The sequence below is a fragment of the Squalius cephalus genome (genome assembly GCF_949319135.1).
Source record: "Squalius cephalus genome assembly, chromosome: 11".
Classification (NCBI taxonomy): domain Eukaryota; kingdom Metazoa; phylum Chordata; class Actinopteri; order Cypriniformes; family Leuciscidae; genus Squalius; species Squalius cephalus.
The window spans coordinates 34,676,805-34,691,328 of NC_137132.1; the positions used below are offsets into that span (position 1 = coordinate 34,676,805).

The window sequence follows — 14,524 nt, forward strand, 5'->3', positions numbered from 1 at the left end:
CACAGATTGTCCCCAGTGGTGAACCACTGAAATCCCAAAACGTTTTGATACAGTTATGACGTAACAAAGTCTCGTTTACTGAAACCATGCGACTTTGGCAGCTTGAAGCACGCTCCGAACCACCGAAGATTCATAAAGGTTTCAGCTTCATGAAGCAGCGCCCATCACTAGCAGGTGCGCATGTGTGAACGTGTCCATCCTGAGCTTTAATGGAAATGGAATGTTGGGTCATTGTAACTCACTTAAGTTAAAACAGCATTCCCTTGTTTTATGTTACATAAAAAGTAGGTTACAACAACAAAATTAGAATTTGTTGGTAGAATCAGGTTTTGATATTGTCATTGTTTTGGTATGTATTTTGGCCTTGCTCCCTCCCAAAGTCTGTTATGTTGCTCTGTATGTAGCCTATAGTTTAGTTAGTTTGTTTATAAATAAATTCATTTTATGTCATAAAAGAGTTTGTGTGCTTGAAGTTTGGGAAATCTAATTTTGATGTTCCCTGTCTTTTGTTGCAGGTCTGTTTTTAACCTTGACGGAAAGGTTGAAAAGTTTTAAAAATCACATGTAAAAGTGATGCAAGATCTTTTTAAATCACTGGTCTGTCTTGTCATTCTTTTGAATGGATCATATAGGGGTGAATTCAGGGTGATTGGGACACTTTTTGTCATTGAGATGTCTTAGAAAAGGTGTCCCAATCAACCTGAATGCACCATATTGTTTGTATTTAGAGAGAAATAGTAATAGTAGCCTATGTGAAACATCTCACAATAAAAAAAAAAAAAAAAAAAAAAAAATTTGATACAAATACATCATAAAATGTCATAAAACACTCAAAAACAATAGCCAAACATTAATATTACCTTAACAAACAATATACAGACCCTACAAAAAATTATATGATTCTGAAGAAGGTATGATTTTTTTAAGTGGTGGAAGAAGTAGGCTACACAATTAAAAGTACAGATACCCTATTTAAATATTACGCCAGTAAAAGTATAAGTTCTCATTTTCAGTTTTACCTGAGTAAAAGTACAAAAGTAGCCTACTTTTACTCAGAAAATGTCTTTTTACAGGACAAATGTTCTAACATTTGTCTTGAAAAAGGCTTTTTTCCTGGGAGAAAAATTAGGTTAAATTTAACACAGAGTGAAATGTTTATAAATTATTTATATATTAAATAAAATGAAAAGGTAAATAATATGAAACACGAGACATGACCCACTCAAACATCTACAATAAAGCTGTTGTGCCCCCTACAGGCATAGTCAAAATATTACACATAGTCTTGCCCAGACACCACATGGCTAACCAATTTACCTTTAAATTCTTCGCCGAGATCAAACGGAATGTTTTTAATTTCGAGGTGTAGGCTATTATCCTTTTACTTAATGCATTTAACGACATCTACTTTTCTAATTTATAAATTATTATGCATTTTGATTGTATTTATTTATTTAATTTATTTGGATTTTTAAAAGTGGAGAAAGTAATTCACAAAATTTTGCAATAACTTGCACAAGTTCATATCGTTCATATCAAACTCATGTTGTTGCTCTGGAGACTGTTCTAGAGGGTAGGCGAACAGCGCTTTACGACCCTTTAGCAAGTGTTTGCGACAGCTCTTCGCGTCCTCATGGCAGCATGACGGAAAACGGCAGTGAGAAGATGGCGGAAGAAGAGCAGAATTCCAGTGCAGAGAAACTCAAGGAGAAGGCGAATAACTATTTTAAAGGTAAAAGCTTACCAGGTACCCACTGTAAATAAGAGACTGGATTAATATTGACTGGATCGGGCTGTGTTGAAGGAGTTTGCGGTTTTATAAGGGCTGATGAGATTAATAGTAGGGAAATGAGTGAGATGAGCATGAGCAACACATGATGAATCAGACAGACAGACACATGATACACTCTTCATCAGACTTTACTGTTATTTAATCATACTTCTGATTTATTTACTCAACATATATCGATGACGAGGAGAGATGAGATAATAGATGCTTTCGTTGAGTCCTGCTATGAACTGTCAGGCTAGATGTTGATTGTGTAATAATGCTGTTTCACTGTCATCACTACACTGTACAATGAAAATGCTCTGATAACAGCAAATAAATATTACAATGATGTGAAATCAGTGCACCAGTTTGACACCCTCGTTAGCCAATGGAGTCATATGTCACTCATTCATTGATGTCATTGATTTGCCTGCACTCGTCACATAATTTAATCCGGAAAAATCAGCATCATTTTTTTCAATAGATTTAAAAAAAAATCTTATGCGTGTTTCCGAAGAACATTAAACTTTAATTAAACTGTGGTTGTTTCTAGCATTTGAAAATCTAATCAAATTAAAACCGTGGAATACATGTTCAATTTTCACACAATTTATTTCTAATTATTTTATTTGATTCATTTATTAATTAATAATTTATAACACCACTTTGTATATTTTATTTCCTTATTTATTCAATCCTTTATTTTATTTAATTTCATGCTTGTATCCCTATAGACATTTCTCAGGATTGCTTTTTGACACTATTGTTGAAATTATAGATTGCAGTTTGAAATGTAGCCTATTGTTTTACATTATTATTACATTAAATTTTAGGTGTAGATCCCTCTAGTTTTTAATACATTAACCTTTCTTCATTTTCTGTTGAGATTGACTGCTGTTTTTATATTTGGAGTCACCCCAATAAATATATGTGTAATAATATAGGTATATTTTTTATTTAACCTTGTTTTCCATTAAAATATTCTAATATGTTCATCTTAACTCAGAAATCTAAACACATTTACCATATTATATTCAAATGGAGAGTGTATGTTAGGCTGTACAGCCTGTATTAAAGGAGAAGTTCACTTTTAAAATGAAAATTCTGTCATCATATACTCACCCTCATGTTGTTTCAAAGCTGTATGAATTTCTTTCTTATGCTGAACAGAAAGGAAGATATTTAGAAGAATATCAGTAACCAGACAGTTTTTGGGTCCCAATGACTTCCATAGTATATTTTTTTCCTACTATGGAAGTCATTGGGACCCAAAAACTGTCTGGTTACTGATATTCTTCTAAATATCTTCCTTTCTGTTCAGCATAAGAAAGAAATTCATACAGCTTTGAAACAACATGAGGGTGAGTATATGATGACAGAATTTTCATTTTAAAAGTGAACTTCTCCTTTAACTGCAGAAGGGTAATATTTAGGGGTTTATAACAAACCCTAACCACAATGTTAATAGGAAATGAATGTTGTAGTGCTGTAAGGAGTGTTGCTTTATCAACACTGTAACTAGGCCATTTCTTATGTTGCTTGTAAAAAAAAAAAAAAAAAATTCTTCACCCTTGTTATCATTATTAACTTATTTAACATTCAATACACATGCATGAAGTGTAAAAGAAGAAGGGCATAACCTTATGAAAAAAAGAACATTGCTGTTGCTTGCATTCCTCAGTGGTTGACAGTATCACGGTACTACAGAATTGCGGTAATCGCCACAGCCCTATATATAAATTATTTTTATTTTATTTTGAGAGAATTTAATGGCACATAATATTAGTGGTTAATAATATTTATGCAATAAGTATGATTTTATTATTCCTACTTTTTTTTCAATTAAAGTATTATTTCATGTTAAAATAGAGACAAGGCCTTTAAAAACATCATTTTTTAGAGCAGATTAGTGTCATCTTGTGGGAGTAAAAAAATAAAAACATGGTGCCATGCTGTAACCACTAGATGCCGGTATAGCTCTATATAAAGAGGCTTGTGAATTCTCTAGTTGTTTTTATACCTAACTTACTTTTATTAGATTGTGGGTTTGGATATATATTTAGACATTCTCAAAGACTGCTTTTTGTTAAGGTTTAGAATAGGGCTGTCACTAACGATTAGTTTGGTAATCGAGTAAGCGGTCGAATATTTTGACGATTAATCGTGTAATTGACTTTTTTGTGGTAAAAAACAGACCTAAGCAAACAACAGCCTTTAAAATTACTTAAAATACATGTATAATAACAATGAGGCTATAATTTTTGGTTCAAATAAAGTTTCAAAAGCAAGTGTTCATATGGTTTTATAGAATAATACTGTTAATTTTAATAAAATAAACAAGCATCTTATGTACATTGTGTTATAACAATTGCCTGCAGAGGGCGCCAACGTCCTGGTGATTGTTGTTGTTACAAATGGTTTAATATTGACCAAGCAACATTTAATTAAAATGTTACCTTAATCTTTAATATTTGGTCACTTCTTTATGATAGAAATTCTACAACCACTGTCATTTCTTGAACAAGAAACTTTCCCCAGGAACAAGTTCGCATATTTAGAAACATGTTGATGTGGTTGGCGTAGGTTTATAAATGATTTACCTTACAAATCTGATGTAATGGCACACACTGCGTTCCTAAATGAACATTATAAGCAACCTGAACTCACAGCATAGAGATGGAGTTTGAGATGCGCTTCACGCATGTAAATAATAACAGTTCATGTAGAGCAGTATGCAATTAAAGAGCATATATATTTTAAACTCGCAGAGCATTTATTTGTTTAATTGAATCGCTGCCTTTGTCAATTCACAATAGCACAATGCTATAGTATGGTTTATAAATGGTTTTAGTACATCATACAGCCTTAGAAAATGGTCTAATAATGTGGTTTATGGATTCTCTTTCGGTACTTTGTTGGTTAATTGACAATTTAATCGAGGTATTGTGACAGCCCTAATATGCTGTGTTTAATAGAGCTGCATGATTAATCGTTAAAAGATTGTGATCTTGATTCAAACACCCATGTGATTCACATATTAAACGTGTCTATTCAACATTTAACACAATCACAGCAGAATATTTAAATTTGCATTGGTGCTGATGCTGACCCAGAGAGAGTATTTTCAACCACTCAGTATCATTATTTCTGTGTTAAATATATTCATATTATCACAGAAATACTAGGATAAAAGTTGTTTATAGTTCTGATAAACACTAAACACTAATGTCTACAGTACCGATCAAAATAGAGTAAATCACTTTTTGAACGTAACATGGCGCTACAAATATCGATTGTATCAATTACATTATTATGCCATCAGGTGGCGATAAGTGACTTAAAAAAATATTTTTCATTGACTCTTTTCATTCAAGAGATTCGTTCAAAAAACGCTCGTTCATCCAGTAATAAAATCCAGTTTTTATGTGTGAGTCATTGAATTATTCAATCATTCAGATTAATTAAACATTTTAAGTAGACTGCAGCAATTAACATTCTGTTTGATCCTCTAGTAAATTACATGGTATTATGTTTAGTTGTCTGTTCAGAATCGTGATCTCTGTTTGAAACAAAACAAAAATCATGATTCTCAGTTTATCTATAATCGTGCAGCTCTTCTGTATAAAGACATTAGTAGATTTAAATTAGTAGACATTGTAAACAGACTGTGTCGGTCAGAATTATGAATATGGGATTACTGATATAAACTTTTTGTTAGGTTAGAAAGCTGTATCTCGCAGTGTCAGAATGCCAGTCGGTCAGTCAAGTCTAAAGCAAGACGCCACCCATAGCAACGCACCATGGTAACAAGTTAACAACGTCTCAGACAGTCTGATGGCGGATAAAAATAAACAGTAAATAAATGACTTTCAAGTGATTCATTAAAAACATGGGCATCATATGCTAAACATGGAAGCTTGAAAGTGTGTGTGACGCAATTGAACATTCTCACGCAACACACATGCACACATTTGAGCTTCTTCTTTGTTTAATGGCGGTTGGCTAACTCACTTGAAAGTGAATTTTCTGTCACCTACTACACAACATTGCATGTTAGCAGACGTAAAATAAAGATTCGGGCTTAGGATAGCCTAGCCAATAGAGATCAGTTAAAGCTACACTGTGTGATAATTTCCCCCATCTAGCGGTGAAATTGTATATGACTACCCAGTGAATATTAGTTTCTGTTCCTTTCAATTTCGAGGGTGTTTTAACTCCTACGGTGGCCTTATTATTCCAAGATTAACATGGCTTCCAGTTCGACTTCGTCCAATTGCGCCTTTAAAACTATTCATCACCTGTAATCTGTTGCAGCACAGATTTATGTTACAAGGTAAACAATACTTTTTCACCATTGACGTGAGGAAAAGTAACGCAAGTTATACTAGAGGTTGTTCTGGCGTTATGCACAACCATGCTATGGTTAGACAAGCAACTATAAAACTTTGAATTTACACAAATAGGCTGGATTACCTGTCGAGAAGAAAGCAGGCAACTTCGGCGTCCGTTTTAAAATCTTTGCTCCTCATGAGCTCTTTCCATCTGGGAAAAGTTACTCCAATATTGACTTTGGTCTTGCTGATTTGCCTGTCGCGTTGACGTTTTAATTCTCTTTCGCTTCCTTGGCGACTCTGCTACATGTCCTCGAAAATAGGCGTGATCCTCCATCAGCAATCTTTCAAATCTGCCGGCAGTCGCGAGTAATCTCCCCCTCGCATTCGTCACTGAGTCACTGAGTGTAAAGCGCGAAAGGCGAAGCTTGAATTTACAGGTATGTCCCTCTTTGGCTAGTGTAGTTTCAAGATGGAGGGGCAACATGGCGACCGGCATTCGAACCCCTCACCCGTATGTACTTTCAATGGCAGATTATAAACTTACGAGAATACTTTATTACTTGAAAGAAGTAAATATACATTAATGAGCACATATATTTTTGAAAGAACAAAGTGTTTTTTGCTAAGAATCAACAAAAAAAATTACACAGTGTAGCTTTAATAAAATGCTTAATCGGCCCCCATATTGGATCTTGAATTCGGCTCAGGACATCCCTAGCAAAAATGAAAATTGTTAACGAGTTTGGCATCGTTGTTCTTAAAGGTCACGTTCTTCGTGATCCCATGTTTCAAACTTTAGTTAGTGTGTAATGTTGTTGTTAGAGTATATATAATATCTGTAAAATTATAAAGCTCAAAGCTCAATGCCAAGCGAGATATTTTATTTAACAGAAGTCACCTACATCGAACAGCCGGTTTGGACTACATCCCTCTACTTCCTTCTTTAATGACGTCACTAGAACAGTTTTTTGACTAACCTCCGCCCACAGGAATACACAAAAAAAGGGGGCGTAGTCTTGTTGCGCTCCCACGGAGTAGAGGAAGAGTTGCGTCTGTAGAGTGTGTTTGTCGCCATGTCGTCGAGACGCTGTTATTTTCATCCCGGAGTCCAATCACCTTTGTTTGGCCTTCAAATTGATAGGGTAATATTAAAGACATGTTTACAATAACACTGAGCGCATGCATCCACGTTATGGTAAGAGGCGTCACCTTTGCGTGCGCTAAGCTGCTGTCGAATCACAACACAGGAACCGCTGGCACAATCAGAACTCGTTACGTATTTCTGAAGGAGGGACTTCATAGAACAAGGAAGTTATCAGCCCGTTTTAAGGGCAGTGAAAACAGCGGTATACAGATAAGTAATTTGTGTGAAAAATACTCTGTTTTTTACACGCGAAACATGAACACATGTTATATTGCACACTGTAAACACAATCAAAGCTTCAAAAACACACGAAAAACGGGACCTTTAACCCATAAGACTTTTGTTCGTATTCTAAAAACAAATGAAGATATTTTTAATTAAACCTGAGATTTCTGTACCTCCATTGTAACAAAAACTTATATGATTCAAATAATTAATAAAACATTAAGGTGATCCATATGAACAAGCTGTTTATTCCAAGTCAAGACATAATTGCTTTATATGATGAACAGTTTAAATTTAGGCTTTTATTCACTTTTAGATAATTGATCCATGCACATATAGAGCACATCAAATATGGTAAGCTGAAAAGCTTAAACATTCTTTTCAGTTCACACACAAAGAAACTCGCATAGAAACATACTGTGGCAAAAATGTTTTATGTTTATATAACATATGATATAATTAAGACTGACTAAGCAGCTTTGCACGAGCAAGAGGGCATTTTTTCTTAATATCAGCACGATTGCAAATGTGACATTGATTTTATATAACAGTTCAATGAACAGGACGTTAATATTAATTATTACATGGCCCTGTGGAATACTTGATTCTGATTGGTCAATCGCGCCATCCAATGATACGTTATTCCCCGATAACAACCAGTAAAAACTAATAACACCGGCTCATCCGGGTTTTTCCTCTTGAAAATTTTACGTTTGGTGAGCTAATAAAATAAAACCCAGTCAAATCAATATTTTGTGTACAGTTATTTAATTAGGCCTATGTAATCCGGTTATCCGGACTTACTCTCTCTTGTTTAATACAAACGCATCTGCTGCCATTTTGCGACTATTGTTTTGTGCACTGTAATGGATTATAGCAGTGGTTCCCAACCCTGCTCCTGGAGTACCCCCAACACTGCACGTTTTCTTTGTCTCCCTAATCAAACACACCTGATTCAACTCATCAGCTCATTAACCCATGTGATAATGAGCTGATGAGTTGAATCAGGTGTGTTTGATTAGGGAGACAAAGAAAACGTGCAGTGTTGGGGGTACTCCAGGAGCAGGGTTTGGAACCACTGGATTATAGGATAATAAACAGGTAAGATGTTAAAACGGTTTAATTTCAAATCAATATCTCTTATCCCTATCATTATTTTTCTGGCGAAATACTGTGTAATAGGTGGAATGACTGAATACCTTATCCCTTAAATGTCCGTCTAGTTTGAACTTGCCGCGCTAGCAACTGCTCTCTCCTATGGAAGCTTTGCGTTTAAAGAACTAGCCTAATAAAATATTTCAACTCAGATCAATATTTCCTTTCTAATTATTTACTTAAGTGGCAAGTAGCCGTGTAATAAGCGGAATAATGTACATCCAGCCAGTTGTTATCGCAGAATAAACCTCGACAGGGTGATCAGGACCCCGACGCAAAGCGGAGGAAGTACATTATCCCTTACGTAACTTACATTTAGACACAATATTGACTCTTTCAACAAGGAAAATTGTTTCAAACAAAGTTTCCATTTCTGAGCAACACACAGCGGTGTTTTAGAATTTCACATGAAAGATGACATTTAATAAGGTTAGGAAAAAAATCCACAGAAATCAATTTAAACTCCATAGAAAATCAACCTAAATTGTTCTTGTTCAAGAAGCAGTTTCACTCGTTATTCATCACAATAGGGAAGAAAAGACAATCGCAACTTCTGTTTAATGACGACTTTAAAGTGATCACCCAAAAATGAAAATTCTCTCATCATTTACTCACCCTCATGCCATCCCCAATGTATATGACTTTATTTCTTCAGATAAGCACAACAATTTTAGAGAAATAATCACTGGGAGTGCATAATTCAAGTGAATAGGTGTTTTGATGACATGGACTATCAACGAAGGGACAGTAATCTCCCAGGTTTCATTAAAAATATTTTCATTTGAGTTTCGAAGATTAACAAACGTTTTATGTATTTGGAACGACATGAGGGTGAGTAAATGATGACAAAAGATTTTCATATTTGAGTGATACTTGCCTTAGTTAACATCTTAAGTAACGGAAAGGAAATCCACGAGTCCATTGATTATCTCACATATTTTAGAGGTATCAATTCTATGTCATGGCAGCATTAATGGTCTAATGCTCTTATTTCAGATAAGGACTATGAGAATGCCATCAAGTATTACACAGAAGCAGTGGAGCTAAACCCGACCAATGCCGTCTACTACAGTAACAGGAGTCTGGCGTACCTGCGCACAGAGTGTTATGGCTACGCGCTGGCGGATGCCACCCGAGCCCTGGAGCTGGACAAGAACTACATCAAGGGCTATTATCGGCGAGCCACCTCCAACATGGCCCTGGGCAAGTTTAAAGCAGCGCTCAAAGACTACGAAACGGTAAGACTCTTTATATTCTCGTTACTTTCTGTTTTGAAACCATCTATATTCTATGAAGCGCTATATACAAAGGTGACTTGACTTATGTAAAATACAATTTCTTATTTTACTTTTGATTTTTGGTTGGATGTGATAGCTCAATATTAGCTTGTGATTATTTTGTGCTAGGTTAACGTTGGGAGGAAAACATCTCTGTTCTGAATGAATGTCTCGTTGACCTGTCGTTTCATATATGAAATTAAGTATAAATTCACCAGCCACTTTATAAGGTATACCTCGCTAGTACCGGGTTGGTCCCCCTTGTGCCTTCAGAACTTTCAGAATTCATTGTGGCATAGATTCAGCAAAGTGCTGGAAACATTCCTCAGAGATTTTGGTTCATATTGACAGGATAGCATCACGCAGTTGCTGCAAATTTGTCGTCTGCACATCCATGATGAGAATCTCTTGTTCCAGCACATCCCAAAGCTGCTCTATTGGATTGAGATCTGGTGACTGTGGAGGCTGTTTGAGTTTAGGGAACTGACTATCATGTTCAAGAAACCAACCAGTTGTTTTGAGCTTTGTGACATGCCACGTTATCCTGCTGAAAGAGGCCATCAGAAAATGGTACACTGTGGTCATAAACGGATGGACATTTAAATAGGGGTGTGACGGTTAGCATATAACCGTGAGACCGACGGTTATAGTTGAACACCGTCATTACAACTCTATAACCGCCAAAACCGTGTTATTAAAATATTTTTTACAAACATTTTTTATCATAGAGAATGTTTAAATACTAATTAAAAACAATTGTTAACAGTCTGTGTTATTAATGGTCTACGTCGTTTCCAACTGTATTTGATTCTTTGCCAAGCGACCGCCAATCATTTGAGATAGAAATAAAAGCTATGATATAGTGATGTGCCATCATTATGAGATTTATTAAACAAATGAAAAACATTTGCAATAATAAACATTAGCAATGAACATTTGCAATCGGGAGACATGGTTTTTACCACTTAATGAAGTTTTGTTTTGTAAATCGTCAGACATGATTTGTACCACTTCATTAAGTTTTGCTTTGTAGAAAGCATTTCTTTAAATCGAATTTCGTTTTGTACAAATTGTATCTTAATTTTAATAAATGTTTCATCAACCAATTGCATGTATTTAATAAATAAAAATATAGGAGACAATATAACCGTGACATTGAGGCTCCGATGCGCCGCGTTCACTTGCATTGCATTGTGAAGTTGAACTAGAGCGCATCTCATCGTAAATGAATGAAACTCAGCGTAGGCCTATGCCTCATATAATACATTAGCATTAAATATCTTTGCTGCATCCTTTCTAGAACAGACAAAGGCTTTCTTGCGGCTCGCATCAGCAGAGCATTGCATCGTCCATAGACCACACAACAATCAGCGGATGGCGGGCGGGTGCGGCTTTGAAATCTGGTCAAAAAACGTTGGTGCGGATGATGATGAGTTTTGTGATGCGGTCACCTCCCTGACTCCCTGACTTCTCCCCTGATCGCTCAGTTTGGCCGGTCGGCCAGCTCTAGGAAGAGTCCTGGTGGTTCCAAACTTCTTCTATTTACGGATGATGGAGGCCACTTTGCTCATTGGGACCTTCAATGCTGCAGACATTTTTCTGTACCCTTCCCCAGATCTGTGCCTCGATACAATCCTGTCTCGAAGGTCTACAGACAATTACTGGGACTTCATGGCTTGGTTTGTGCTTTGACATGCACTGTTATCTGTGGGACCTTATATAGACAGGTGTGTGCCTTTCCAAATCATGTCCAATCAACTGAATTTACCACAGGTGGACTCCAATCAAGTTGTAGAAACATCTCAAAGATGATCAGTTGAAACAGGATGCACCTCAGCTCAATTTTGAGTGTCATGGTAAAGGCTGTGAATACTTATGTACATGTGATTTTTTTATTTTTTATAAATTTGCAAAGATTTCAATTAAACTTCTTTCACGTTATCATTATGGGGTATTGTTTGTAGAATTTTGAGGAAAATAATAAATTGAATCCATTTTGGAATAAGGCTGTAACAACAAAATGTGGAAAAAGTGAAGCACTGTGAATACTTTCCGGATGCACTGTATGTACAATGCTGTATTAGTAAAATGATTCCTTTGAATAGTGCCTTGCTGAAAAATTCCCTAACTGATCCTTGAAATATAATTTCTTGTCTTAAAACATAGTTCAGCTCAGCACACAAAAGTTCAATAACTTATTTTTTTTGTAAAGGTTTTTCATGCCATTGTCATTTTCAGGTAGTTAGAGTTCGTCCCAATGACAAAGATGCCAAGATGAAGTACCAGGAGTGCAATAAGATTGTCAAACAGAAGGCCTTTGAACGGGCCATCGCCAGCGACGAGCTCAAACGATCAGTAGTCGACTCCTTAGACATCGAGAACATGAGTAAGTGTTTGGAGTTACACTGTAAAATGTAATTAGTTGACCTTACTTAAAAAAAGTATGCAAACTCGTTGCCTCAAAAAAATTAAGCAAAGTAAGCTTAAGATTAGTGAGTTAGAAAAGCTTGTTTATTTTAAGTGTGCAGTACTAAATCAAGTAGTACCACTAGCACGTTTTTTTTTATGTTCATGTAACTTAATAGTCATGATTAGTGTTAACTTAGTTTTTTCATTTTGTGTGGATTGCTTGATATAAATTTAACCCCACTTAGAATTACTAAATACCTACAACTTAACACTTTTAGTTCTGCTCACTCATTTTTCAAGTTCACTTAAATTAAAGAAACCAATTTCTGAGTTAAGTTTACTTTATTAATTATAGCACTGTTCTTGTACAGCATAATATTTAGAATTTCTTAAAAGTGTCCATTATACAAAAAAAAAATTTTTTTTTTTTTTGTTTAATTTAGTTTTTAGACGCATTGACATCAAGAATCAGCCTGTGAATCTCAACAATGGTGACAGTTATAAAGCATGTTGCAGTGCATTCTGGGTGCAACCAATCAAAACTCATTCATGGCTCCCATCATGCATTGCTGCATGAATAAATAAGAGCTTATGATCAGGGGTGGTCTGTTTGTCAGCATTGTTGAGATTCATACGCTAATTCTTGATGTCTGTGTGTGCCTACATTAAAAAAAAAAAGGTTTTTTTTATTATTTATTTGATTATTTGTATTTCATTGAAATGGCTAAAAATATTATCCTGTACCAGGACAGTGCTGTTATAATTAATAAAGTAAATCTAACTCAGAAATTAACTCTGAACTATATGAGTTCAGTGAATCAGGTCAAATGATTGTGAAATAACGATTATGTCAAAACACAACCATCACCATCAGATCACCTTTTCTGCTTGTTCATCTGGCTGTTATAACTCAGGTACAGCAGCCAAACAAAAGGTTAAATTAATGATATAAGGGTCAAGAGCCCAACTAAAACAAACACTAATCACCACAATCACATAGGTGACATGTAGTCTTTCTCGTCCGTCTGTCTTTTCCACAACTGCTAGCCGAAGAATCATACCATATACTGTCAAACTCGTAACATGAAAGATTATATAAAAAATTCACAGACAACATATGTTCACATTCATGGCACAATTCAAACGGGACCAGAAAATAATTATTTTCTCCCATTCACTTGCATTGACGATTTTTCAACCTAGAGGTCCAGTGGGGTTTTACGGAAGGGGCGGGACTTACCAGCTCTATAGTAATAACAGTAAAATATGCATAATTACAAAGAACCAACCTCAACCCTATAGTAAGTAATTTTTGTTAATTATTATTACTCCGTACTTAATTGTGTCACAAAAGTGAATGTCAGTCATGCAAAATATATCATCTGGGGGGAAATGCCAATGTTATTCTCATGGAAAAGCTGATTTCATTTAGGTACATTATTTTAAATAAGGTGACTTAACAAAAATTCTAATAATAGGGTCAGCTATTATAAATCTTTATCAACAATGTTCTGTTTTGACAAGGCAGCAAAAAGTGCTATGGTATTATTGAGTAATTAGTTGATGGACACTTTTTGTTGACCTGTTGCAGAAATGAATAATTAAATGTAAAATTCTTTGCAGGCTAAAAAGAAATATAATTTCTTATTTTTTCTTAATTCCTTTTTTTATACTCTGCCACCAGTGATCGAGGATGACTATACTGGACCTAAACTTGAAGATGGGAAAGTTACACTGAAGTTCATGAAAGAGTTAATGGACTGGTTCAAAGAACAGAAGAAACTGCACAGAAAGTTTGCTTACCAGGTGAATGCTCTTCAAGTACACACGTATACATAGATATTGAAACATCTAATCATCTATTATTTATTTTGGGTAAAATTCAACAATTTTTTTGTACAGTCACATTGCGCATCCCCATATCTCTGGGATTGAATAATGTAGGACCTTTAAAATGAAGATTCCAAAAGAGAAGTTTATTAAGGAACCAGAATCTAGAAGGATATTAATTAATGTTTCAACTTAATTTGTTCTTCAGATATTCCTCTTTAAAAGAAATAAATATCAGCCGTATGCTGACCCACATATGATTTGAGCACTTACAATTTGTTCAATTTACTCATGGAGCGACACTGAAATCCATATATCTCTGGAAATTAACAATATAGGGCCTTAAAAATTAAGATACCAGAAGAAAAGTTTAAAGGTG

The 14,524-nt window shown here is 35.2% G+C and overlaps 1 protein-coding gene across 1 annotated transcript in view; it reads left to right on the top strand.

Annotated features, from left to right (window-relative positions):
* The first annotated feature begins 1,570 nt into the window (after window positions 1–1,570).
* The window catches only part of ppp5c (protein phosphatase 5, catalytic subunit), a 30,019-nt gene continuing 17,065 nt past the window's right edge, over window positions 1,571–14,524 (top strand). Inside the window, exons 1-4 of the mRNA XM_079885207.1 lie at window positions 1,571–1,732; window positions 9,626–9,867; window positions 12,145–12,292; window positions 14,000–14,121. Coding sequence (XP_079741333.1) covers window positions 1,642–1,732; window positions 9,626–9,867; window positions 12,145–12,292; window positions 14,000–14,121 — 603 coding nt within the window. The 5' untranslated portion in view covers window positions 1,571–1,641. The remainder of the gene's footprint in view (window positions 1,733–9,625; window positions 9,868–12,144; window positions 12,293–13,999; window positions 14,122–14,524) is intronic.